The 25,892-nt window shown below is 43.4% G+C and overlaps 2 protein-coding genes across 2 annotated transcripts; both read left to right on the forward strand.

The window, feature by feature from the left end:
• The first annotated feature begins 55 nt into the window (after positions 1-55).
• On the forward strand, positions 56-12,893 carry thap12b (THAP domain containing 12b). Its single transcript, XM_068716357.1, has 8 exons — positions 56-487; positions 977-1,097; positions 1,211-1,318; positions 1,430-1,466; positions 1,573-3,461; positions 5,256-5,443; positions 7,037-7,250; positions 9,360-12,893. Exons 1-8 carry the CDS (start codon positions 399-401, stop codon positions 9,567-9,569), a joined length of 2,856 nt encoding a protein of 951 aa, XP_068572458.1. The 5' UTR covers positions 56-398; the 3' UTR covers positions 9,570-12,893.
• A 529-nt stretch (positions 12,894-13,422) lies between these two features.
• zgc:112083 (uncharacterized protein LOC550461 homolog) lies at positions 13,423-17,435 on the forward strand. Its single transcript, XM_068716370.1, has 10 exons — positions 13,423-13,504; positions 13,920-14,125; positions 14,311-14,537; positions 14,643-14,754; positions 14,835-14,987; positions 15,073-15,147; positions 15,615-15,735; positions 15,855-15,993; positions 16,080-16,204; positions 16,323-17,435. The coding sequence occupies exons 2-10, from the start codon at positions 13,975-13,977 to the stop codon at positions 16,768-16,770; spliced, it is 1,551 nt and encodes a 516-aa protein (XP_068572471.1). The 5' UTR covers positions 13,423-13,504; positions 13,920-13,974; the 3' UTR covers positions 16,771-17,435.
• Positions 17,436-25,892: the final 8,457 nt, after the last annotated feature.

Here is a 25,892-nt window from a genome sequence, read left to right on the forward strand (position 1 = left end):
AGCTAGCGTTAGCTCCTGTGATGTAGTGGCCTGAGCCACCCAGTGGAAGGCAGCAGTGCGCCTACAAGAGCTGTCATTATGTTCAAGGATGAAGTCGTCTTTTAATTGGTCGATAGAAACCAATAGTTGTAGCCCAGACTTTAGTTATGGCCAACCAGGTGCCTTGTGGGCGGGACATCGTCTTGCAAAACTATCCGCTCCAAATTGAACCTTTGTGACTGTTTTGATCGTGAATCTAGTCGGAACTGAGTGATAGTTGTTTATGGAAACGCCTGTCGGACACTATTTGGGGTCATATTTCTTCTCCGTTTGCGTTAGACTCCACGCGAGTCTCTCTAGGAAAGCGCTAAAGTTAGCAGATGATAGTAGTTAGCTAAGCTAGCTACCTAGCTTGAAGCATGCCGAATTTTTGCGCGGCCCCAAACTGTACACGGAAGAGCACACAGTCCGATTTGGCTTTTTTTCGGTTTCCACGAGACCCAGAGAGGTAAGAGGTCATCTCTAACGTCACCCCCTAAATATGAATGTAACAACCGGAAGCATCGTGCGCTTTCATAGCTAACAATGACTGAGAAATCATAACATGTGCAAAGTTAACGGGAGCTACTAACCAAAGCAGTGGCTCGTATAGAACTCAATGTGGTTTTTATGTTGACGTTGATCTATGCAAGGTTCGTGCTGACACGTTTTACAGAGAACCATGATGTTTACTGGTACTTAGAGGTACATATCGATGCTGTTTAACGATGTTTGGTCACGTGACCCAGGAGTAACTTGAGGCTACAACATGCAAACTGCACACATTCTGAGTTGTGTCTGTCAACACCACACTCAATCAGTTTAGTATGCATGTTGTCATTTGTGCACTGATCCCAAATGAAGAAGTGTGTAAACAAACACAGCTGCTGTCTCAGTCCACTACTGTGTTTTTCAAATGTCCCATGAAGCTCGTCTGTGTCTTTTGTCTTTTTTTTAGATGCCGAATCTGGGTCGAGAACTGCCGCAGAGCAGACCTCGAAGCGAAAACATCGGACCAGTTGAACAAGCACTACCGACTGTGTGCCAAACACTTTGACCCGGCGATGGTGTGCAAAACAGTGAGTGTCTAACACAGTTCTAAAGTGTCTGCCAGCATGTTTCCTCTTATTCCTCACTAAACTGCTTCGAGTGTCCCCAAAAAATGGCTTACTTTGAGTGTGTTGCCTTTCAGAGCCCCTACAGGACGGTGCTGAAGGATACAGCCATCCCAACCGTGTTTGATCTGACGAGCCATCTGAGAAATCCTCACACCAGACATCGCAAGCGGATTAAAGAACTTGTAAGAACAAGATTCATTAGTTCTGTTGGTTTAAATGTTAAATCTTAACCTCGGTAGTTGGACCAATCGCTGTTTAAAGATTTGTAAATTAACATAAGTGTGTAATTTCAGACTGAAGAAGATCTGAGGAAGATTAAGGAAAGGAGATGTAAGTGGATTTTATTTGTTGCCAGTAAAGTTAAATAATCACATTTGATTCAGTATTTACTGAAACTGATCACTGTCCTTTATTGTCTCCTCCCCCCCCCCCCCAGTGGCGTCTTCTATTGAACAGCTTGCTTCCAAAAAAGATGCAGTTGAGGACAGTACCAGCACCACTGAGGATGAGCCTCAGCTGTCCATAGAGGAAAAGGAGTGTCGTGAATACCTGCGGTCGCTGTTTGAGGTCGTGGTCATGTTGGGGAAGCAGAGCGTCCCATTAGCGGGCGGCAAAGCGTCTGAAGCCGGATACACGTCGAACAACTTCCAGGCCCTCCTCGATTACCGCATGAACGCTGGCGACGAAGCTCTGACGAAGAGGTTTCAGGCGACGGCCGTGAACACGGAATACGTCTCTGCGACGCAGCAGAACCAGCTGTTGGACATCTGCGAGAACACGGTGAGAGAGGAGATGCTGATGGAGGTGAGAGAGAGCCGCTTCTTCTCCCTGGTGACGGGCGACCTGGTGGAATTTGCCGGCGAGAAGCACCTGCCTCTGTTCTTACACTTTGTGAATCAGCACAACGTCCTCAGAGAAGAGTTTTTGGACTTCATGTCCTTTGATGGCGATGAGTCGGCGCTGGTGGAGAGGCTGGAGGCCCAGCTGACCGACCGCTGGGGGCTCAGCATGGAGGACTGCCGTGGGCAGGCCCACAAGGCCACCGGGACGTCTACCACCAAGATGAAAGCGGTGGCGGTGTTGCTGATGGAGAAGTATCCTCTGGCGTTGCACATGCCTTGCTCTCACATGGCGCTGAACGTCCACCTGGCCGACAGTCTGCCTTTTCCCAATGTCCAGGTGGTCATGGAGACTCTGAGAAGGATCGGCGCTTTCTTCAGAACCCCGCTCACACAGGAGGAACTTGAAAAAGCCATCGCTACTCACTACCAGAAGAACGAAGAGAAAGGAGCTTCGCTGAAGCAAGCCTGTGGCTCAGGATGGACCGAGCAGCACAACGTCTTCGATGTGCTGCTGGACATGCTGCCGCCCCTGCTGCTGTGCATGGACGCCATCCGGGACAATGGTGAGGGGAAGTTCGCCGACACTGTCGCGGCGAAAGCGTATTCAGTCACGGAAACTCTGTGCGACTTTGAGATCATCGTCACCGTCGTCATCTTAAAGAACGTCCTCACATTCACCAGAGCCTTCGGCAGGAACCTCCAGGGGGAAACACTCGATGTGTTTTTTGCCGCCAACAGCCTCACCGCCGTCCTGCACTCACTAAACGAGGTCAACGACAACATCGACGTCTACCACGAGTTCTGGTACGAGGAGGCGGTGAACGTGGCCAATGTCATGGAGATTCCCGTGAAGGTGCCGAGGTTGTTTCTGAGGAAGCAGCGCGCCGCCGATGTGGGTGAGATCCAAGCGGAGGCGTATTTCAAGGAGTATGTGACCGTCCCCGTTATCCACGGCATCATGCAGGAGGTGGAGGACATGTTCTCCGAGACCAACCTCAAAGCTCTCAAGTGCCTGTCGCTGGTCCCAGCCGTCATGGGGCAAATGAAGTTCAACACCACCGAGGAGAACTACGCGGACGTGTACCGCAACGACCTCCCCAGCCCGGACACGCTTCCTGCAGAGCTCCACTGCTGGAGAATCAAGTGGAAGCACCGGGGCAAAGAGGTGCGCCTGCCCACCACCATCCACGAAACCCTTCAGCTGCCGGACGTCAAGTTCTTTCCCAACGTGAACTCTTTCCTCAAGGTGCTTTCCGCCTTGCCGGTGCTGAAACTAGAGGACGACAAAAGAGACAAAGCGAGCAGCCGGCTGCAGGCTTACTTCGACGGCGTGCCTGCTAGGCAGTGGAACAGAAGTCTGGCGATGCTGAACGTTAACACTCATGTCAAACATGACTTGGATGTCATGGTAGACAAATATTGCAGACTCTATCCAGAGGACGATCCTGAAGCTGAGGCCGAGGCCGGGGAAGTGGCTGAGGAAGTGGCCGAGGAAGTGGCCGAGGCTGGGGAAGTGGCCGAGGAAGAAGCTGCGACGAAATGATTTGGCACAAACGCCGAGCTCGCTCAGCTGTTGTGGGACAAAAGTGAAGGAAACAGAAACGCCGTCCGTCACAAACACATCCTCATTTGGTCGCTCATGTATGTTTTTATGTACGTGCACATGGACATGAGAACTAATGATTTTAATGCTTTTCTTAAGAGGCGACCGATCCTATTTGTTTCACAGTAAAAAAAGGAAATGACCCTTGTTCTTATTGTGTGTAGTAAAAAAAATAAATTGTAAATAAGTAAGCAAATCTGGTATGAAAAAAACGTCCATAAACGGCTCATTTACTGTTGTCTTCTCTTTATTGTGGGCTTTTAATTCACAAAATGAATGCAGGTTGCTTTGTTGACGCATCGATTCCTTTCCACTGACTGTGAGGCCGGACGACCACCAGAGGGCGCAGTTACACCAGTATCAGAACGCTCAGTTTGGAAGACTCTTTTATTGTTTTGTTTTTAAGCAAACTAGTCATTTACATTTTGTACATAACTTCCACAATGTGTTTTCTGTTTGGTTTAATAAAAAATAATGTCTAGAAAGCAAAATGAAGGTCCGCTTTATGTCAATGTTTCCTCTTTTTTTCAGTTCATGCATACATCATGTGTTGGATCCATCTAGTCGCTGCCTGAAGCATAAAGGAAACACTCTGCAGTTTGATCCTTGATCATGTAAACCTTTACTGTGAAGTAATAATCGGCCGTTTCCCTCGAGGTGGAACGAGGCTCAAGTTGGCGTTTTCCTCGACATGGCAGCCCACGTGGTTCAAAGTGTCTCCTCCCCTTCTGCTGGCCAGACGGTGACGAGCTCAGGTGATGGGTCACCGTGCAAACTCAGACCCCGGGCATCGCGAAGCATCACGCAAATGTGGGTGGGGTCGCTTTGATGCGCAACCAGGCAGCAACGTGCGGAAAAACACTCCGAAGTCCATTTAAACTTGTGTTAGAACAACGAGGCTGCAGGAGGAGAGAGAAGAGGAGGCGTCGGGTCCAGATCGGGAAGAGCATCTTTATATAAAGCTGTAAGGAGGAACAACACTGAGTGTGCAGGGGGAGTGACCGAGCATCTGCGAGTCTTGAGTCGTGAGTAGGACGTTTATTTACACGCGTATCCATCTACAGCTTCATTTTTCTGCGCATCTTTTTCTCGCCAGCCTCGTAGTGTGTTTTAGTCATCATGGCATGGCCGTGCATCACGCGTGCTTGCTGCATCAACCGCTTTTGGACGGAGCTGGACAAAGCGGACATCGCGGTGCCTTTGGTTTTCACCAAATATTCGGATGTGGCCGACCTGCAGCATCTTCCCCATCACCCGCAGCCGAGGCAGAAGAGGGCCGGAGGCATTGCCATAGAAACCCAGCCCCATCCCGACGAGCATGAGCCCGGCAAGGCACCGCCCGCGACGGGTGCCGCAGCGGGCAAAGATGGCTCTGCAGCGTCCGTCATGCGCCAAGACTTCAAGGCGTGGAGAGTGCGCCCCGAGCCCAGCTGCAAGCCCAGAGATGAGTTCCAACGCTCGGAGGCCCCGTTCAATACCAAAACTCAGTACCAGAAGGATTACAAGCCCTGGCCTATACCGAAGAAGCACGACCACCCTTGGATACCCAAACCCAGCCCCGCCTCCGCGACCTCCGGCGGGCCGGAGCGGAGCGCAGCGAGCGCTAAACTAGATCCTGCGGCCGCCGAGGCCGAGAGCGGCGTGGAGAAGAGCGAGATCGAGGAGAAAACGCAGGAGAAAGAGTCAAAGGAGCCGGCGAAGAGAAGCGCGAAGAGGGAGAAGTCAGCAGAGAGACAGCCGGCTGAGAAGACGGAGGATCTGGTGCCCGCAGACGCGAGCGCCGAGCAGAGGAAAGGCAGAGCAGCTGCAGACGCGCTGAACAGACAGATCAAGCAGGTCATGTCGACTTCCAGCAGCTACAGGTAAGCGCGTGTTTATTCTCAGAGCGTTGAAATAAAAGCCTGAAGACGTGTTCTTTGGGCTTTCACCAGTGCTGCACAGTACACAACATGTCTGACACCATCACCACTAACCCACAGAGGCTGCTGCTGCCGCCTCACTGCTCTGTCCACTGAGAACACATTTAGGTTCATTTGGTATTGCATGGTCTCGTGTTACACTCTCCAAAGCAAACTGATATCACAGACAAAGGTTGCATCATTGATTTGCTCCTGCTCTATCCCCCCTAAGAGTACTACCGAATCAATGCAGCAGCGCCTGGCCGCGAGGAGCCAGTAACGGGCTCTGAATGTAATCATGTGTGTGAACGTGGTTCCTGCAGGCCGCCTCTGAATTGATTTAGGGATGCGTGATGATACCCGCAAGCGAGCGAGACGTGGTGGCTTCGGTCTGCCCCGCAGATGTCCTGAAGATAACGCGCACCTTCAGTCTAGTGTTGAGTTTAAGATCAACTTCATCCAAAGGATTATTTAAGATGAACTCAAACGGACCAGTGAACCTCATGCGCCAGTTATTAATGCAGAGTTCCGATGTGAGCAATACAAGAAAAGTTAATCTGATTACGGAATGAATGACGTGGTTAATAGATGGCAGAAGAAGAAGAAGAAGAACACAGACGTCGCACATAAACAAAGACGCATTAGAGATGACATAAAACCCTAGAACGTCTAATGTGTTGATTAAACCCGGTTTCCTGTCTAAAGCATGTTTTTCTAACTGAATAGAAACTACAGCTTTGATTTCAGCAGATGATAAGAAAAGACGACATTTAGTTTACGCTGCAGGTAGCAGTGAAGAAACAGGAGCATTAGTAATTGTATTCATAGCAATAAGAATACTTTATTTTGATGATTTTATAAATAAGATGACTTGCTGAAGTGATAAGTTCTTAACTCAATATAAAAAGTGTACTTGTTATTATCTATAATTGGTGAACATGAGACGGTATAAATACAGATACCGGCCTTTTATTGTCAATATCAGACCAATTCAATTTAGTCCTCTCACGTTTCTAAGTGGAAACACTGTGCATTAAATTAAGTTTAGATTTCTGCTTGAGGTGATTCTTGTCATTTAACACGAGCAGTGGCCAATCTGCATGGATTATGATACGCAGCCATACTCACACCCAGCTCAACAATGACTAACATTCTAGACTTGCTGCAAGGCACTATGGAAACAATGCAATGTTCGTTTACATTAAGCCTGAAACGATTCGCTGGACCAATTCAATGGTTTGACCACTTTGTTAACATATAATCCTAAACTTAACATTCTCTGGTTTTAGCTTCCCTAATATGAGGGTTTTATGCTTTTTGTTTTTCATCTTTAATCAAGAACTTCTGCATAAAGATGGAAACAAAATAGAGTCTGCCCACTAGATAGCGCTTCAGACAGTGGGCTCAGCGCTCGTAAACAACTATTGAAAGCTTTTCAATAACAGCCCAAAGACATCCGTTAATCTGGAAACTCACTGTCAGATTAATGCATAATAAATAACCATATATTGCGGCCGTAGAAACCTCTCTGCTTGCTTCTTTTCCCGCCGTTCGTAGGACTGAGTTCAAGGCGTACAAGGACGTGAAACCAGTGAAGGCCGTCAAAGCGCCGTCTCGGTACAAACCCCCGGTGGAGGAGAGCAGTAGGGAAACCAGCTACAGCGCCACATACAAGGGGGAGCAGGTGAAGGCTCACCCGGCGGACAACAAGCTGACGGACCGCAGGAGGATACGCAGCCTGTACAGCGAGCCGGGCAAGGAAGCTCCCAAGGTGAGAGCACGCCCACGCACACACCCACTGCTGTTGGTCTAGGTCTGTAAAGCACTGGTGCCATTTACTGTTCTAGGAGTTTCCTCCAAGTCTACTGAAGTGTAGTCCTGTCTAAAACGCTGTAAAACCTGGTTTAGTACTTTGGGATTAAGTTTGAGTTCTTACTCATTTTACACGCCGTACGAGTCACTCTGTGGCCCGGTGGCAGGCGATTAGTCCTCAGACTTATTATACACAAAGAAATCAGCTTCATATTTCAATTTGAAGACATTTTGGACGACAAAACAAGTCGTTTTTTATTGTTGTATTACTCCATCATGCATATACATCAGCCAGTCTGTGACTTTTGAAGAAAACAAACCGACACAAATCATTTGCACTGCATCCGTTTGCCATTTAAATAACATGCGATCTTTGTATTGTAGCAGCGAGTGGCGTAGAGCGGTGTGTTGGTGCATGTGATCCACGGTGTGTGTCTGTAGCGGTGTGCTCACGCGGCCGCTCCCTCTCTCATTCTTGTAGGACGTCTCAGAGACTGAGAGCAGCTCTGTTCTAAATCTGCTGTAGTCAGGTGTGTTCACTGTTTCTTCTAGAAGGCATGGAGGCTGACCTCAACTTGATCAGACGCAACTGTGCACACCGGACACACACACACACACACACACACACACACACACACACACACACACACACACACACACACACACACACTCACGGCCACATCTTCACCGTTTGCCCCGCCTCTCAGCCCGCACCACCCACCAGCCTTTACGTTGATAAGGAGGTTCATGAAAGAGGGTGGGTTCATTGATAAACGGAAGAAGCAAAGGAGCTGAGGTGATGGAATCTAACACACACTATCAGCTTTACTGAAGCGAGGCACAGCAGGGTGGGTGACGATGGCGGTGGGGCAAGTGCTACCAAGCATTGGTAACACTTGTTCGCAGATGATGTCATCCTTTTGGCTTTTGCCGGCCGATTGGCATCGCGGCAGTTTGCGGTTCGGTACGATGCAGCCGCGAAGATCTAGCGTTATTCTTCAAGGTCCACAGCATGGAGAACGTGCTGTGTTCCACTCTGACTGACGTGTCTGTGGCACCTGTGCACCAGATCTCTATGATTCACACACAGAGCCCGTCACTATAACCGCCAGGAGAACAAAAAAAACCAGCCTTTTACAAACACGTGTCATCTCTTACACGTTTTTTAAGTTTTATTTATTCAGCAAAAGTTGAGCATGCAACTTTTTTTTTTTTTGCTGTCCACCAACTCATTTATACAAATTGATCTGGGAGCTTATTCATGAGTTGTTTTATTGTTGCGGCAACTTGACAAGAGCACAGAGAAGCTAAGTGCCTTGCTCAATTTTCCCGGTTGGTAATGGGGATTCGAACCGGCGATCCTCCAGTCACACGCCTGCTTCTCAAAACCTCTCAGGGTTTTGCCACCGCTACGAATGTTAACGAGATATTCTTCCTTTTAAGGCGTAAAACTGACATCACATGCTAATACGAACCATTAACATTGTATGTTATGGTTTCTTTTACACTGAAATGGAAAACTGCACGAGCGACTGTTTAATAAAAGGAAAGGCACAAATACACCTTTTGTGCTGTGTTTCTTTTGTCCTCATCGCACTAACCACATAACGCAAACATCACCTCTATCATCCGGTGTCATCTGCCTGTCTTTATATTAAGTAACGGGGTAAAAAAAAAAAAAGGTACGTATTGCATGCTAAAGTATGACTCTATGACTCTGACATAAGCAACCGTTTTAAGGAATAGTTTGACATTTTTGGGAGATGCTCTTATCTGCGTTCTCTCCAGGACTCCAGCACATAGTACACCATCACCTTTGGAGTGAACCACGCTAGCTGTTTCTCCATCTCCATGTTTCTTTTTTTGCCAAGCTAAGCTAATTGGCTGCTGGCTGTAGCTTCTTATTTGATGGACAGACGTGAGAAAAGCATCTTCTCATCTAACTCTTGGCAACAGAGCCATTGAGTGCATTTCCCGAAAATATCCAACCATCGCCTTAACATCGGTTTAAGTTCAACTGACTCTTTTCGTCTTTACTCTCAGGATTGTCACCTCTCTTCTGTTCCAGGCGGATAAACCAGTGTCTCGCTCCAAGCCAAAAAAGACACCGACGACAACAACGGGGAAAATGGTGAAAAAATCCAAAGAGAAGCAGATTGCGAGTTCCCAGTCAGCCAAGAAGAAGCCGTCTTTGGTCGCCGCAGAGGCCAAACCAGACGGAGCCGTCACCAAGAAGAGCAAAGAGATCAGCAACAGACTGGCTGAAGCGAAGCAGTAAACCCAGTCCACCTCCACACGGTCATCTGAGGGATCCAAGGCGACTTGACGATTTAGGCAAATTTCTTCCGTTTGGTTTCTCTCCCTACCTGTTGTTTTTGCTGTCCTGTCATATACATAGTTCACCTTTTCGAATGGGCACTGGTGTTACGCTTTTAGAATAATGCAAATAATTTCACTTTAAAATGTGTGTGTGAGAGCGTGTGTGTGTGTGTGTGTGTGTGTGTGTGTGTGTGTGTGTGTGTGTGTGTGTGTGTGTGTGTGCGCGTGTGATTCCTTGTTTTTTGGTGCACAGAACCGCTTTATATTGTCGAGCACATGATTTGCACATTATTTATATGAGTTCTGTTTGACATTGAACTATTAAAAAGAGCCATCAGTACACGTGTACGTGTGTATGAAAGGCGTTTTTACCTTTCTCTGAATGACGATTGAGATAAATATGATTGTATGAAATGTCAAAGAGATGCTTTTTTTTTTTCTCTCAGACTGTATCACACACAAGGTTTTGTGGAAGTGCAAAATCTGTTTTGTAGTTGCGTTTCCTAGTGACAGTGCCTCCGCTGTACGGTCCTGGTTTTCATTTCATTGTTCCGGATGATATCTGGTTTTTATCAGTTTGGTTGCTAAGAAACCAAATGAACTGTAATATAATTGCTACAGCTTGCATGCAGGACCCCCGTTTTTAGTAGCAACATTTTAGCAGACTTTATGTCACAGTCACATTTTAGCTTGTAAATTGAGCCTTTAAAGATGAATATATAGGAGCAAGACCTTTTCAAATATAATGCATGTGTAGTAATAGATCCTGGCCACTCCATAGAAACTAAAAGTACACACACCGAGTCAAATCATAGTCGAGTGGCTGTTAAAGCTATAAACTAAACACACCAGCAGAACGGTTTCACCCACAAACACGTTTCTTGAAATCTAAATGACGATCAACTCCTTCGGCTTAACGGGCGCACCAGAGTTTTTAACGATGACTCTGTATTTTGTGACGTCGTACTCTATCCCCTCCTTTGAGCTGTGACGCTGTAATCGTGCTAAATAAGAAACAAGTTATGCATCATAGGTCTGAAAAAGAGGAGAACCTGTTGTGGTTCCTCGACACATCGTGAATGGGCTGATGTCTCCAGGTGTTGACGGACGGGGAATGGGCCAGGACTTGAAGTTCAGCTCTTTGAAATGCTGCTCTGTGAAAATGTGCAAAAAAAACCACATCTGTTCATTATAAACATGACATGAAGCGTTTGTACTTAAACCCTTAGTGGCCAACTTTGGCCGCAGTGTGTGAGAGCCCATTCGAGCACTACCACAGTGTGTCTGCTTCCAGTTTTGGCTTCTGTGTGTCTGTGTGTCTGTGTGTGTGTGTGTGTGTGTGTGTGTGTGTGTGTGTGTGTGTGTGTGTGTGTGTGTGTGTGTGTGTGTGTGTGTGTGTGTGTGTGTGTGTGTGTGTGTGTGTGTGTGTGTGAGAGAGAGAGACAGAGAGAGAGTGTGAGAGACTTTTCTGTGTATGACCTCTACAGCCTGCTGCCTGCTAGTATCAAGTCTGACCCAACCACTAGACGTGCTGCTGTGCACTCCGACACCCTGGTGCTATATCTCTCATTGTGTGTGCCGTCTGCTTTGGACTGTGTGTGGAGTCATACCAGAGAGAAATGTCGCCGTGACGACGTCACACCGCTGCAAACATGTCGTGATATTGTGCTTGTGCTCTCATCTTGCTCCGAATGAACGCTGATTAAAATGACGATACGGAATCCTGTGCTGTGACTCGTGTGTTTTAACGAATAGTTCATGTTTTGTCTACATTTGCTGCAGCGGCCTTTGAACACTTCAGTAATGAGGAGTACTTTATCATCTTGACATATTCTGTGTATTGTTCTATGTATTTGTTTCTGAATAATTACAAAAACACCAAGGCATTAATTTAATAGAACAGTAAAATGGCAGGAGATGGAAGTTGTATTGCAGAGAATACAAAATGAACCTAACTTATCATTAATAAGAGGCCATAGAAACACGTTTCTAGGCCTGGATTGTATTTCCACAGCACTCCTAGTACAGTATGTAAGTAACAGTACATGTCTTATTTTTAGAGAGAAGGCATGTTGTGCCCTGCAAAACCATTTAGAGAGTGTTTTTGTGAGATGTAACGGGCACGTTTTCTTACAGTTCAGGGATTAAATGATTAGGAGATGCAGAATGACCTTTTCTTAAAACAAAAAAGATTCAAAGTTCAAAAGTAAAATGGAGAAATGATTCGATCGTTTTTCAGTTACTTCACTCGCTGGCTTTAAGGTGCTGGTGTTCATTTTCCTGTGAATCAGTCATCCTGACATAAAACCGCATGAATAATTCAGTTGTTATGGGCCCTTATGTTTGCAGAGCAGCATGAAATATTGAATAAGAGATCAGCGATGGCACTAGAGCTGCCTAAGCTTTGTCCCCTCTCTAACAGACGTGTCTGGCTGGTTACAGTCTCGCCTACAGAGCTTATAATACTGTATTGAGAGGGTAGAATTGAGATGTCACTTGTTTCACCAGGTATGAAAGATATACTATTTGATTTATTGGTGGCCATTGTTGTCATGTTGAAGCAGTAACTGCATTATAAGGCCATGTAATGCATGCGCTAAATATTTAGCCAATTGACAGCGTCATCCAAGTCTGAGAGCCTGCTCCAGTGTTGTGTTTGACACACAAACTCACATGTGAGTGACGTGTGCACCACAACATGAAAGGGTGCTTTGAACATCTGCATTGTTGATGTCACTGCACAACATTGTGTTACTTCATCGGAGTTGTTTCGACTTCATATCAGGAGACACGCACCCTCATGAAAATATTATATTTCTTGGACATGCAAGACATGGAATATTTAGGTGCTGGTAGTCAGCATATTATGACCTCTAGTGGATAAGAGCCAATGTTGCAAAAATCGCAAAGCATCATGTTAACAGGATGCAGTAAGGTGGCTGCTGGCTAAGCTAAGTGACTCAGATTTCCTTCTTGTAAGCATCCAGTTCATTAAGGTGTCCACAGGCTAGATGGGACATGTAATGATCTCTCTCTCTCTCTTTCCGCTTGGCTCTTATCTCTGTTGATATCATCACGTCTGAATACTTGCAGAAAACCTATTAATACAACGTGGCAAATGTGAGAGTGCAACATGGTAGCATGGTCAGGGTGGCTATATGTCAGGAGTATTAGTACCACACATGAAAATGAAACAACTGGGATGATGCTGGCTCACAGAACCTCTGTGTGAGTTGAACATTTTAACATTCAACCAAATGTCAAACAATGTATTTGTGGCAATCACGGAAGGTTGGATTATGTTTTCCACATGAAAATGAAATAAAACTAAGAGAATGTTACAAATCAGAAAAGCAGTAATTAACAAATGATTGAATTTAATGATTGAATGATTTAACAAGAGAGCGCAGGCTCTCAAATGATCAATGTTGACGTCACTGCACACATTAACATACGTTTTCTAATATTTCCCCTCAAAATGTTTTTTGTTTTGGATGTTTTTGAGATAAAGTCAGTTGTTGGAGGACTCCACGACAGTAATAGGCGGTATTCTTCTTCGTCGGTTTTTGAATAACAGACAAAGAAGACCAACTTCCGTTTTGAGGCTCGCACTGACCGGAAATAAACAAAACCATATTATTAAAAAAACATACGTTTTCTAATATTTCCCCTCAAAAATAATTGTTTTGGATGTTTTCGAGATAAAGTCAGTTGTTGGAGGACTCCACGGCAGTAATAGGCGGTATTCTTCTTCGTCGGTTTTTGAATAACAGACGAAGAAGACCAACTTCCGTTTTGAGGCTCGCACTGACCGGAAATAAACAAAGGCAGACAAGCTCAGAGGAGGGAAGAAGAAAGATAACAGAGCCGCTGAAGCTACTGACACTAATACTCGTAAGAAGCATTTACACGAAACATTCGCGTGTGTGTGTGTACAACTCCCACATTTAGATGTCAACTTATGTTTCACGTTAAAAGATTAAAATATGATGAAAAACGTTAGCTAGCTGTTGATGAGTTGTCCGAGAAAGTGGTGTTCAAACCGTCGGCGTTAGCTAGACTGTCAGCCAAAAATACTAACTCTTAGTTATATGAACACAACATGCTAAGAGAGAAATACGATGCGAGCTAGTTACTTGTTTTGTTAACGAGCACAGTCGGGATTAAAACGAGTGCTTCTGTTGTTTTGGTTAACATAATCATCGTCTCAGCTAGCGTCGGTTAATACACTTTACAGTTTAACAGTTGGTTTGCATGTTTTTAATATTCCAGTCAGCTTACAAAGTCTGTTCTACGTGTTTCTGTTCAGGCGGTCCGGTACTCGGTGGGTGTGTGCAGCAGCTGAGCACACAGTGGTCACCATCATGATGACAACCAAGAGACTAGACAATTTTGAGGTGGTGTGCGAGTGGGCTTCATGCAACTTCAAGGGCCGCACCATGGAGGAGCTGAGCGATCATATGTCTCTGCATTTGAAGGACTACCTGGGAGACAACGACGCCTTAGAGGAGCTGGGTGAGTGAGGAGGATGCGCACGGAGTGAAGCTACATGCCGCCTGCATGGTGGGGAGATATCACCCGAAAGTCAGGACATCTATTTGAGATCAAGTCAAATGTGCATTCTGTAATAATCTGTCCCTTCTTCCTTGCAGTAATTACTCCCCCCCCCCCCCCCCCCCCCCTTCTCTCTCTGTGTTTAGATGAGTACGCCTGTCTCTGGAATGGATGTGTATTTCTGTCCATGGGTAGCCCCGCGGAGCTGGAGGTCCACGCCTACTTCCACAACTACCACGGCAAGCTCAAGTTTGTCGGGTCGCAGCTGCTCAAGTCCCGCCCTGATCTGCCCAGCTGCAACCAAGGCTTGCACAGCAACAACCTGGTTCCTGAAGGATCCGATGGATACGTTTGCCAGTGGGAGCACTGTGATGTAGGTCTTTCTTTATTTATTTATTTTTAGATCAACTTATTCATCGGTCATCAAATGACTGATAGCACCCTTATTACAGAATGTCTACTTTTTGTCTTCATATAGAGTACATTTAACAATCCTGAGTGGTTCTACCGACATGTGGACAATCACGTAGAAAGTGCTGAGCCGCAGTCTCTCCCGCAGCAGCTGCAGGCTCTCTTCTGCCACTGGACAGGTACGACCGGGTGAGAGGACGCTCCTGGCATGTCTGAACTTCACGTCTAACCTCACCTGTACGTCGTGTTTCTGTTCCAGGCTGCGATGCTTTCTTCAAAATCAAGTACCGCTTAAGAGAACACATGCGGAGCCACACTCAGGAGAGGCTTGTGGCCTGTCCCACGTGTGGCAGCATGTTCTCCAGCAACACAAAGCTGTTCGACCACCTACACAGACAGGCCGAGCCAGTGGGTGAGAAGGACTCTTCGTCTGTTTTTTCTGCTGACGCTGATGGTGCTAAATGTGTGTGACTTCTGTACCTTTCTCATTCGAGCAGAGTCGCTGGTGTGTGAACATTGTGGCAAAGCTTTTTCCAGCGAGAGGCTCTTGAGGGATCATGTCCGTCAGCACGGTAACGGTCTTCTACACTTCTGGTCTTAAGTCGTCGTTACAATGTTTTCATTTTCAGGAACGCTTCGCTCAGATCGTTAGTTGACAGCGTAATGATGAGCCAATATTTAGTTATACCTGACATCTGAACTATTGCATTATATTATTTCAAAGTAAATTAATATCTATATCCTTTTTTTTTTCCTGTCCTGATCAGATTGTTATTATAACTGTTCACCTAATGGTATTTAAAGATTGAAGGAGGTGTTTCATCACCAACTAAAAGGTGTTGTTCAGTAGATCGGATTGGCTGAAGTTCAAGCTTTAATGGATAAACGTCGGTTAAATACGGCTCGATCCATTTCACGTTCTTTTAAATTGCACCACATTGTGTCCTAACATGTGCAGCTGAACTGAACATCAGTGATGTTGTTGATGAACCATTTGGCAGGCATTCCGTTTAATTGTTACTTTTTCTTGTGCTCTCAGTGAATCAGGTGAAGTGTCCCTTCTGTGACATGACCTGCACCACTTTGGCAGCTTTGAAGATCCACATCCGGTTCCGCCACTGCGACGAGCGGCCCTTCCCATGTGACTTCTGCGACAAGAGGTACACCTTCAAAAATAGCGGATTACGTCCAGCTCGGCAATATGTGATAGACGTTAAGAACAAACCAGGTTTACCATTATTATAATTTATTTGATCTTTTTTTTTTTTTTTTTTTACAGATTCAAGAACCAGCCTGATCTACAGAAGCACACTGAGGTTCACAACGAGGGTGCTGTGTATCACTGCACGGTGGAAGGTTGTGACTATTCCTGTCACACGTTCCAAACCATGAGCCACCACTACAAGAGAGTCCACGAGGTGCCTCAGATGGTCGACCTGCTGTAGTCTTGGAGACGGTTCTGATTGCTTCGTCGTTAACGTCGTTTCGTAATGTTTCCCAACAGGTCGGGGGGATGTCCAAATATAAATGCCACATCTGCGATAAGGTCTTCTCGTGGTGTTACACTCTCACGCTTCACCTTCGCAAGAAGCATGAGCTGAAATGGCCGTCTGGACACTCCCGCTTCAGGTAAGTCACCGCAGCTGAAACAACCGCTCACTGCATCAAATGTTACTCAAGTAGTTATGGGTAAAGACTGGAATGATACATATCGTACATGTGGTTGTTCCGCCTGCTTCCTTCACAGATACAGAAAGGACGTAGACGGCTTCCTGAAAGTGAACATGGTGCGGTTTGAGACCGTGGAAGTGACGAAGGAGATCATGAAGAACATGGCCAAAAAGCCGCAGAGCCTCCGGAAAAGCCAGAGAACCAGCATCCGGAACAAGAGGGCCGCCGCCGCGACGACGACAACGCCGCCGGAGAGCGGCCGAAGCTCTCCGGCGGGATCCTCCTCGCCCTCCTCCAGCTCCTCCTCCTCGTACTCCTCGGAGCTCTCTGGAGGTGAGGATGCTTCGTCCCAGCCCAGCCCCAGAGGCAGCGACTCTCCCGTCTACTGTGTCATGAACACCATCCCCCACATCGAGGAGGAGCCCGGAGGCTTGTCTCAGGAGGACTGCGACGGCGGTGGGACGTCTGGAGCGGTCCAGGCCCTGACGGAGGTTGCGAGGGGCCTGGGCATGGACGTAGTGTGACTCCTGCTTCTGCATCGCCCATCATCGCCACTCTTGTAGCTGTGATGCAGTGACATTCGCCTCTTGTAGTTTATTTTGCTGTGAACCTGCCGGTTGAGACTGGAACTCTTTCTTGTTTTTTAGAGCTTTTTTATGGTCTCCAGTGTTTTTAGAGCGGTGTGACATTGAAATGCTTCTGTTTGCACTGTTTTTCTGGAGGCCATACTTTTAATATAGCAGCTGTTATTAACTCTAACGCCTCAGCTCGGCTTCGTGACGCCTCCCGTCTGTGGGATAGCCTGTTAATCCCGTTAACGTTTCTGATGGAGCTTAAGATGATTTAAAAGCACCGCGAAGCTAGTTCTTCGTAATGTTGCTCTTTACAACCCACGTTCCATTGTTTATCTTATTTTATATTTCCAGAGGAATTCATTTTTTACGTTAAGTTTGCAGATTTACAAATAGTTTCTTTTTACAGACATGAACATTATCAGCAAGCACATGTGTTTTTAATATATTTAATTAAAATAACTATTTAACAAAGGGAATCATTAACATGCAAGTTTGACTGTACAGTTGCCAAAATCCATCCACGAAATCGATGTAAAACGTCAAGACGACCGTGCTTTATTAAGAATCCTTTTGTCTAATTAAAGCTGTAACACTCCATAAAGCATATTTCCTTGATACTCCACTGTATTCATGCACAGACCAGAATGACCGGCGAGCTCAACGGACGTGCTGTGAATGACTGATCGCTGTCTTCTGTTCCTTCAGACAGGCGCCGCAGACTCAGGGCTCCAGGTAGGACGTAGCCAGATAGCCAGCATGGTGGAGATGGCAGCTCTCGTGACTTGAGTGGAGAAGCTCCCTCCCTCTGAGGTACGCCGTCTCCTGCTGCCTCAACGCAAGAGGGAAGTAAAGAGGCGGCGTAAGGAAGCCATGGAAAGACTCTTTCTGCCTCATGGCTGCCAGAGGAGTCCTGATTCCTTTGCAGGGACTCGATGAAAAGTCTTTTAGGACGATTTGTCTGGAGTGGAGATCCCACGTCGGCTCCCATGAAGCACTTCGGTAGGGATGCGGTTCAGCTCCTGGATAAGGCACGAGTCCCCCAGGAGCTCTGATCATTTTACATCTGCTAGGGAACATGGCCGACACATCACTGGCGTTTATATCTCGCACCGGCATGCTGTGTGACGACGGATGTGTGTACAAAGTAGCTGAGGAATCGAACCGGTCATCTACAACTTCCTGCTTCACCAGCTTCACTTTAACGGAGCTGTCGCTCTCGCGCTTCCTTTTCCTGTCAAGTCTGCGGTCGAGTTCAGGAGTCGCGGTTCGATCCCGAGATCGGTCTCTAAGAGGTAAATCCTTTTTGGGTTCGGCTTGCTCTCCCCCACGTTTCTCCTTTTCCTCAGGCTTCTCCTTCCGGCGCAGGTTCAGGACCAGTTTCTCCCTCTTGGTCAGGCGGCTGTGGCGAGACGCAGGTGAAGACGGGAACAGGTCAGAGGGATGACTGCTGTTCAAGTGGCTTAAATGTTCTGCTGTTTGTCCCGTTTCACTCCTGTCAGCAGGAGTTCCATATGCAGAAAGTCCGCATGGAGAGTCTGAAAACACACGAAGAGAAGCAGATCAGCTTTAATAGTTTGCATATAGTGTTGCTGAAGGTGTTTCCCACACGGCTGGCTCTGAACACACCGGTATGTGGGAGTATGCAGGAGGGCTTGTCTGATACCGAGCCAGGTAGACCGGTCACCTGATACTCCGCTGTCAGATCTCCATGGAGACTGTTGGGTTTTTGCTGCATTTTCTGTGAAAAGTAGTTTGTGAAGCACGACATGAGATACAAAAGTATTCAAGTCACAATGACAACAATGACTAAAAGATGCCAGAGTATGTTGTCTGTCAACTGACTTATGTCTAAACATGAATACTATAATCAGTTTTATTTAACTTGTATCCAGTTTAACCAACACACTCAAAATGAAAGTACTTCATTACTGTATGTAACTAAAACGTTACGCATTTAGTTATTACTTTCAGTTGTTCGTTGTAATATATCTTCCATGCAATGCAGACATGCAGTGCGCCCCACCTCCCTCGTTTCTGGGGGAAAAAAATGGTGAAAACATTTTTGCAACAAACAGTTAACTGTCAGTAAATATAAAAAATGACTGTAGTTTTCATTTTTTTAGCCGTATTGACGGTTTTGATTGACGCGTGCTGGACTCACTGTTGACCTGAAGGGCTTCTGTGTTGCTTTGTGGAAGGCAGTGACGGGAGCGAAAGAGGGCCTCTTCGCTGCTCTGGGCAGGTTTGTGTTGAACTGCAGCGAGAGGTGAAAGAGAACCACTTGACGTTATTCTCAGTCGATGTTAACGACACGGTATCGTGATGCATCTCCTTACGTTACTGTCCTGAGTTGCCATCGGAGCAGGGAGGATGGTCAAGGGTCGGTGAAGGATGGGGATGAAGGCATGCGGGATGCTGACGTCGATGAACCGGGCCGTGCGCCTAGAGAGTCGACTGCTGAGACGGGAGAAAGTGGAGCTGTCAGTTCCTGAGCAGGAAGGATGATGAACTCTGGGACGACGACCATCGCTGGATTACTTTGATGGAAACCTAAAGACGTGATGATTCTCAGGCAGCTTCTGGACTCATAAGGAGCTTTCCTGTGATCTCTGATTTATGGATGTTTGTCACACTGAATCGGAAAATATCTATCTCACATCTGTGTGTTCACAGTGTCATTTTTGACACAGCTTGTGGTCAAATCAGCAGGCCAGACTAACGGTATGTTACTCAGCCTTGCAGCTGCTCCTCGCTGCTCCCTTGCAATTTTAAAAAAAGGAAATAATCCACGTTTAGTTTTAACAAAGACTCGCTGCAACTTAAACAAACCAGCATAGAAAGTGATGCTTTTATGTAGCTGAGAGTGCAGCTGGTCGTACCGGACTGTGGGGCGTTTATGTGGGAGCTTGTGGAGCTTGAATCGGTTGGTTTTGCTCCTGGGATAGATGAGGCTGGTTGAAGGACCTCCTCTGAAGTACTGCGTGAGTTCACGAGGAAGCTGGAGCTTTCCTTGTTCAGGAAGTCAAGAGAGCAGCCGAACACCAGCAGGTCCAGACGGCTCTTGCTTTCTTCTCTTTCCTGATTTTGGGCAAGACACAAACAGCGTGAATCAATGAACATTAATAGAATATGAATCATTTCTGCAGCTTTTTTTATTTTAAGAATACAAATTGTAAAACATTTAAAACACTTCTCAAGCAGCTTTGCACCACGACAGTCTCTTGTTAGATTCCATTGAAGACAGTAATCCAATAGAGCGACCCAGTGTGCTTATTTAATCAATTCAAGATCCATCCGCTCCAAGGACACGTTGTTAGTAATGCTGTCCGTGAGCACCGTGATATGTTGTATATATGAAGTAGAGAAGAGGCTACCGTATGAATGTAGTGCCCCAGCTCCAACACTCCTAATCCAATCGCCTGATCCCTCCTTTCTCATAAAGACAAGATTAGCTGGAGGTTACACATCCTATGTTCTCTAAATTTCGTCCATGTCAGCGTGCCATAGAAATCTCTTAATCTCATAAAGGAGCTCTTTGTTAGGAGCGCAAACAGAGTGAACGAGGCCTCAGAGGCAGCTCGCCGTGTCATCTGAGGGCACGCAAAACAGTCTCAATACGTTAGGACCTCCTGACGTACATTAATGCCTTTTTCTATCAGAAGTTCACAGATTCATTCATATTCAACACTCAACTGATCTAAATACTTTCTAATTAAGTTAAAGCTTCGGCATTTCATTAATTAGAAAATTAATCTGCAACAATTCTTTAGCAACATTTGTATCACTTTTGTCAAATTGTAAAAAAATGCACTGAATCCAGCTTCTCAAATGTGAATACTTTCTGGTTTTCTCTCTCTTTTCTATATATCTATATCTATCTATATCTATCTATATATATATATATATATATATATATATATATGTATATATATATATGTATATATATATGTATGTAACTAAACATCTTTGGGTATTAGACTGTTGGTTTGACAGAACGAGACATTTAAAGAGTTCCTCCGCTTCATACTCTGGAAATGTGCGTTTTACTATTTTCTTACACTTCATAAAGCAAGTGGCTTGATAGATGATACAATAATTGTTGCTTGCAGCCTTAAAACAACAATAAAAAGTCATGAATTGATAAATTGTTGCATATTGAACATAATATCAGAGGGAAAAAGGTTCTTCAGACGTTCTTCTTGCTTGACAGACAATAGATGTTACATTTCTAAAGCAAAGTCACAAAGAGTGAAACACCTTGTGAACACACAGCGTATGTCAGACGTTTTAAAAACAAGACATTTGAACTGTCATAGTTTGCGTCAGCATTCTTGAGACATGTCTCTTACCTGTGATGCAGCGAGGTGAAAGTAAAATCTCTACTTCCTGGTGTTTGACGGTTATCATCCGGTGAACAACGACCAATAGTTACGTCCGTTCCTACATCCAAATATCAGCGACATGAACAGCAAAATGAATATCCTGCTTGTTGTTCTTTTGCAGACCCTGAACTTCAGTGCAGCTGGGTCCTCGGCTAGTCGTGAGCCAGTGTCAGCCGCCCGCTGGTCAATCACTCTGTGTTACTTAACGACACCAGGAAAGACCATTAACTACTCCTAACGGCTTAAACTAATCGCATCAGCCCCCTCAGCCCTCCTGATTCAGTTTGGGACTTGGGAGTTTTCAAGCGGAGATGCTTTAGACACAATCTGACATAGAAATAAATAGATGAACGGACCCCCACGTCCCTAAATAGTGTGTGTGGCAATGCTATGCTTATATATATCAAAATACTGTATGTACTGCATTGCATCGTGAGGCATAACAGAGGTTCAAACTCATATGTAGTAAATAATCCATCTAAAGGCAGGACAGATGGGCTTTGTTGGTGTTTCACACGGATAACATGCAGAAAGAAGATTCTTTTTATTATTTAAAGTTAGTTATTCCTTTAACATTTTACTTTTCTAACTGCTAAAATCAACTCTTAATATAGCCTCACTGTATGGGTCTCCTGATTAAATGCTTTGAAACAGATTCTTTGAATTCTGCGATCTGGCTCAAGCTTGTCCCGAATCACCCCAGACAAATTGGGCTGCCCTTCAATTGGATCCCATTAAGCAGAACATAAGACAGTGATTGGATGAGGCTTTGAGAAGACATGTTCTCCTTGATTAGCTAATTCCATTCTCACTAACAGTCTAAATCACGTTAGTATTGAGCAGGGTTAAAGCTGCTGCTCCGTCTAGGCACAGTGTTCACCTCGCCACGGTCTATTACCCTTTATAACCCGCGGATCACGAGCGTGCCAAGAACTGTTCGATAACTTAAACGTGGAGCTACAATGGCAGCCACTGTGTAGACTCATGTACAGCTGTTAGTATCTTAAATTCATAATTCAACAAATCTGCAAATGACCAATGATTGCTAATAAATCAGTCGGCCGGTTATTAATATACCTTGTGTTGTTTATGTACAGTGTTCAATTAGTTTAGTTATGCGTTCAAATCATTTACATATAATAGTAGGGCTGCAATTATTTTTTTAGTTTTGATTTCTATATTTTTTAATTGATTTGAAAGGTTATCATGTAATAGTGAATCTCAAAAGGTTGTGGATCATTTTTCGACATACTATACTATGACTTTTTGGAGTTTTCGACATACTATACTATGACTTTTTGGAGTTTTCGACATACTATACTATGACTTTTTGGAGTTTTTGACATACTATACTATGACTTTTTGGAGTTTTTGACATACTATACTATGACTTTTTGGAGTTTTTCGACATACTATACTATGACTTTTTGGAGTTTTTGACATACTATACTATGACTTTTTTGAGTTTTTTCGACATACTATACTATGACTTTTTTGAGTTTTCGACATACTATACTATGACTTTTTGGAGTTTTTTGACATACTATACTATGACTTTTTTTAGTTTTTGACATACTATACTATGACTTTTTGGAGTTTTTCGACATACTATACTATGACTTTTTGGAGTTTTTCGACATACTATACTATGACTTTTTGGAGTTTTTGACATACTATACTATGACTTTTTGGAGTTTTTTGACATACTATACTATGACTTTTTGGAGTTTTCGACATACTATACTATGACTTTTTGGAGTTTTTCGACATGCTATACTATGATTTTTTGGAGTTTTTCGACATACTATACTATGACTTTTTGAGTTTTTGACATACTATACTATGACTTTTTTTAGTTTTTGACATACTATACTATGACTTTTTTTTTGTTTTTGACATACTATACTATGACTTTTTGGAGTTTCGACATACTATACTATGACTTTTTAGTTTTTGACATACTATACTATGACTTTTTGGAGTTTTCAACACACTATATTATGACTTTTTGGAGTTTTTGACATACTATACTATGACTTTTTGGAGTTTTCGACATACTATACTATGACTTTTTGGAGTTTTCGACATACTATACTATGACTTTTTGGAGTTTTTGACATACTATACTATGACTTTTTGGAGTTTTCGACATAGTATACTATGACTTTTTGGAGTTTTTCGACATACTATACTATGACTTTTTGGAGTTTTCGACATACTATACTATGACTTTTTTTAGTTTTCGACATACTATACTATGACTTTTTGGAGTTTTCGACATACTATACTATGACTTTTTGGAGTTTTCGACATACTATACTATGACTTTTTGGAGTTTTTGACATACTATACTATGACTTTTTGGAGTTTTTCGACATACTATACTATGACTTTTTGGAGTTTTTGACATACTATACTATGACTTTTTTTTTGTTTTTGACATACTATACTATGACTTTTTGGAGTTTTTGACATACTATACTATGACTTTTTAGTTTTTGACATACTATACTATGACTTTTTGGAGTTTTCACACTATATTATGACTTTTTGGAGTTTTTGACATACTATACTATGACTTTTTGGAGTTTTCGACATACTATACTATGACTTTTTGGAGTTTTCGACATACTATACTATGACTTTTTGGAGTTTTTGACATACTATACTATGACTTTTTGGAGTTTTCGACATAGTATACTATGACTTTTTGGAGTTTTTTGACATACTATACTATGACTTTTTGGAGTTTTCGACATACTATACTATGACTTTTTTAGTTTTTGACATACTATACTATGACTTTTTGGAGTTTTTCGACATACTATACTATGACTTTTTGGAGTTTTCGACATACTATACTATGACTTTTTGGAGTTTTTCGACATACTATACTATGACTTTTTGGAGTTTTTTCGACATACTATACTATGACTTTTTGGAGTTTTTGACATACTATACTATGACTTTTTGGAGTTTTTCGACATACTATACTATGACTTTTTGGAGTTTTCGACATACTATACTATGACTTTTTGGAGTTTTTCGGCATGCTATACTATGATTTTTTGGAGTTTTTCGACACACTACACTACAACTTTTTGGAGTTTTTGACATACTATACTATGACTTTTTTTAGTTTTTGACATACTATACTATGACTTTTTGGAGTTTTCGACATACTATACTATGACTTTTTGGAGTTTTCGACATACTATACTATGACTTTTTGGAGTTTTTGACATACTATACTATGACTTTTTTGAGTTTTTCGACATACTATACTATGACTTTTTGGAGTTTTCGACATACTATACTATGACTTTTTGGAGTTTTTCGGCATGCTATACTATGATTTTTGGAGTTTTTCGACACACTACACTACAACTTTTTGGAGTTTTTGACATACTATACTATGACTTTTTTTAGTTTTTGACATACTATACTATGACTTTTTGGAGTTTTCGACATACTATACTATGACTTTTTGGAGTTTTCAACACACTATATTATGACTTTTTGGAGTTTTTGACATACTATACTATGACTTTTTGGAGTTTTCGACATACTATACTATGACTTTTTGGAGTTTTCGACATACTATACTATGACTTTTTGGAGTTTTTGACATACTATACTATGACTTTTTGGAGTTTTCGACATAGTATACTATGACTTTTTGGAGTTTTTCGACATACTATACTATGACTTTTTGGAGTTTTCGACATACTATACTATGACTTTTTTTAGTTTTTGACATACTATACTATGACTTTTTGGAGTTTTTCGACATACTATACTATGACTTTTTGGAGTTTTCGACATACTATACCATGACTTTTTGGAGTTTTTCGACATACTATACTATGACTTTTTGGAGTTTTTCGACATACTATACTATGACTTTTTGGAGTTTTTGACATACTATACTATGACTTTTTGGAGTTTTTCGACATACTATACTATGACTTTTTGGAGTTTTCGACATACTATACTATGACTTTTTGGAGTTTTTCGGCATGCTATACTATGATTTTTTGGAGTTTTTCGACACACTACACTACAACTTTTTGGAGTTTTTGACATACTATACTATGACTTTTTTTAGTTTTTGACATACTATACTATGACTTTTTGGAGTTTTCGACATACTATACTATGACTTTTTGGAGTTTTCGACATACTATACTATGACTTTTTGGAGTTTTTGACATACTATACTATGACTTTTTGGAGTTTTTCGACATACTATACTATGACTTTTTGGAGTTTTCGACATACTATACTATGACTTTTTGGAGTTTTTCGGCATGCTATACTATGATTTTTTGGAGTTTTTCGACACACTACACTACAACTTTTTGGAGTTTTTGACATACTATACTATGACTTTTTTTAGTTTTTGACATACTATACTATGACTTTTTGGAGTTTTCGACATACTATACTATGACTCTTTGGAGTTTTCGACATACTATACTATGACTTTTTGGAGTTTTTGACATACTATACTATGACTTTTTTGAGTTTTCGACATACTATACTATGACTTTTTGGAGTTTTTCGACATACTATACTATGACTTTTTGGAGTTTTCGACATACTATACTATGACTTTTTTGAGTTTTTCGACATACTATACTATGACTTTTTGGAGTTTTTGACATACTATACTATGACTTTTTGGAG

This window comes from Cebidichthys violaceus, unplaced genomic scaffold, assembly GCF_023349555.1.
Source record: "Cebidichthys violaceus isolate CVI_PGR_0920_01 unplaced genomic scaffold, fCebVio1.0.p SCAF_1, whole genome shotgun sequence".
NCBI lineage: Eukaryota > Metazoa > Chordata > Actinopteri > Perciformes > Stichaeidae > Cebidichthys > Cebidichthys violaceus.

What these genes read in the sequence shown, in the direction of transcription:
- thap12b (XM_068716357.1), top strand. Translation starts at nt 399, where the DNA reads ATGCCGAATTTTTGCGCGGCCCCAAACTGTACACGGAAGAGCACACAG. An exon ending in CGGCGATGGTGTGCAAAACA is followed by an intron (nt 1,098 to 1,210) that starts GTGAGTGTCTAA and finishes GTTGCCTTTCAG; the next exon opens with AGCCCCTACAGGACGGTGCT. An exon ending in CCGGGGAAGTGGCTGAGGAA is followed by an intron (nt 3,462 to 5,255) that starts GTGGCCGAGGAA and finishes GAGAAAACGCAG; the next exon opens with GAGAAAGAGTCAAAGGAGCC.
- zgc:112083 (XM_068716370.1), top strand. Translation starts at nt 13,975, where the DNA reads ATGATGACAACCAAGAGACTAGACAATTTTGAGGTGGTGTGCGAGTGG. An exon ending in TCTCTTCTGCCACTGGACAG is followed by an intron (nt 14,755 to 14,834) that starts GTACGACCGGGT and finishes TTTCTGTTCCAG; the next exon opens with GCTGCGATGCTTTCTTCAAA. An exon ending in TCTGGACACTCCCGCTTCAG is followed by an intron (nt 16,205 to 16,322) that starts GTAAGTCACCGC and finishes CTTCCTTCACAG; the next exon opens with ATACAGAAAGGACGTAGACG.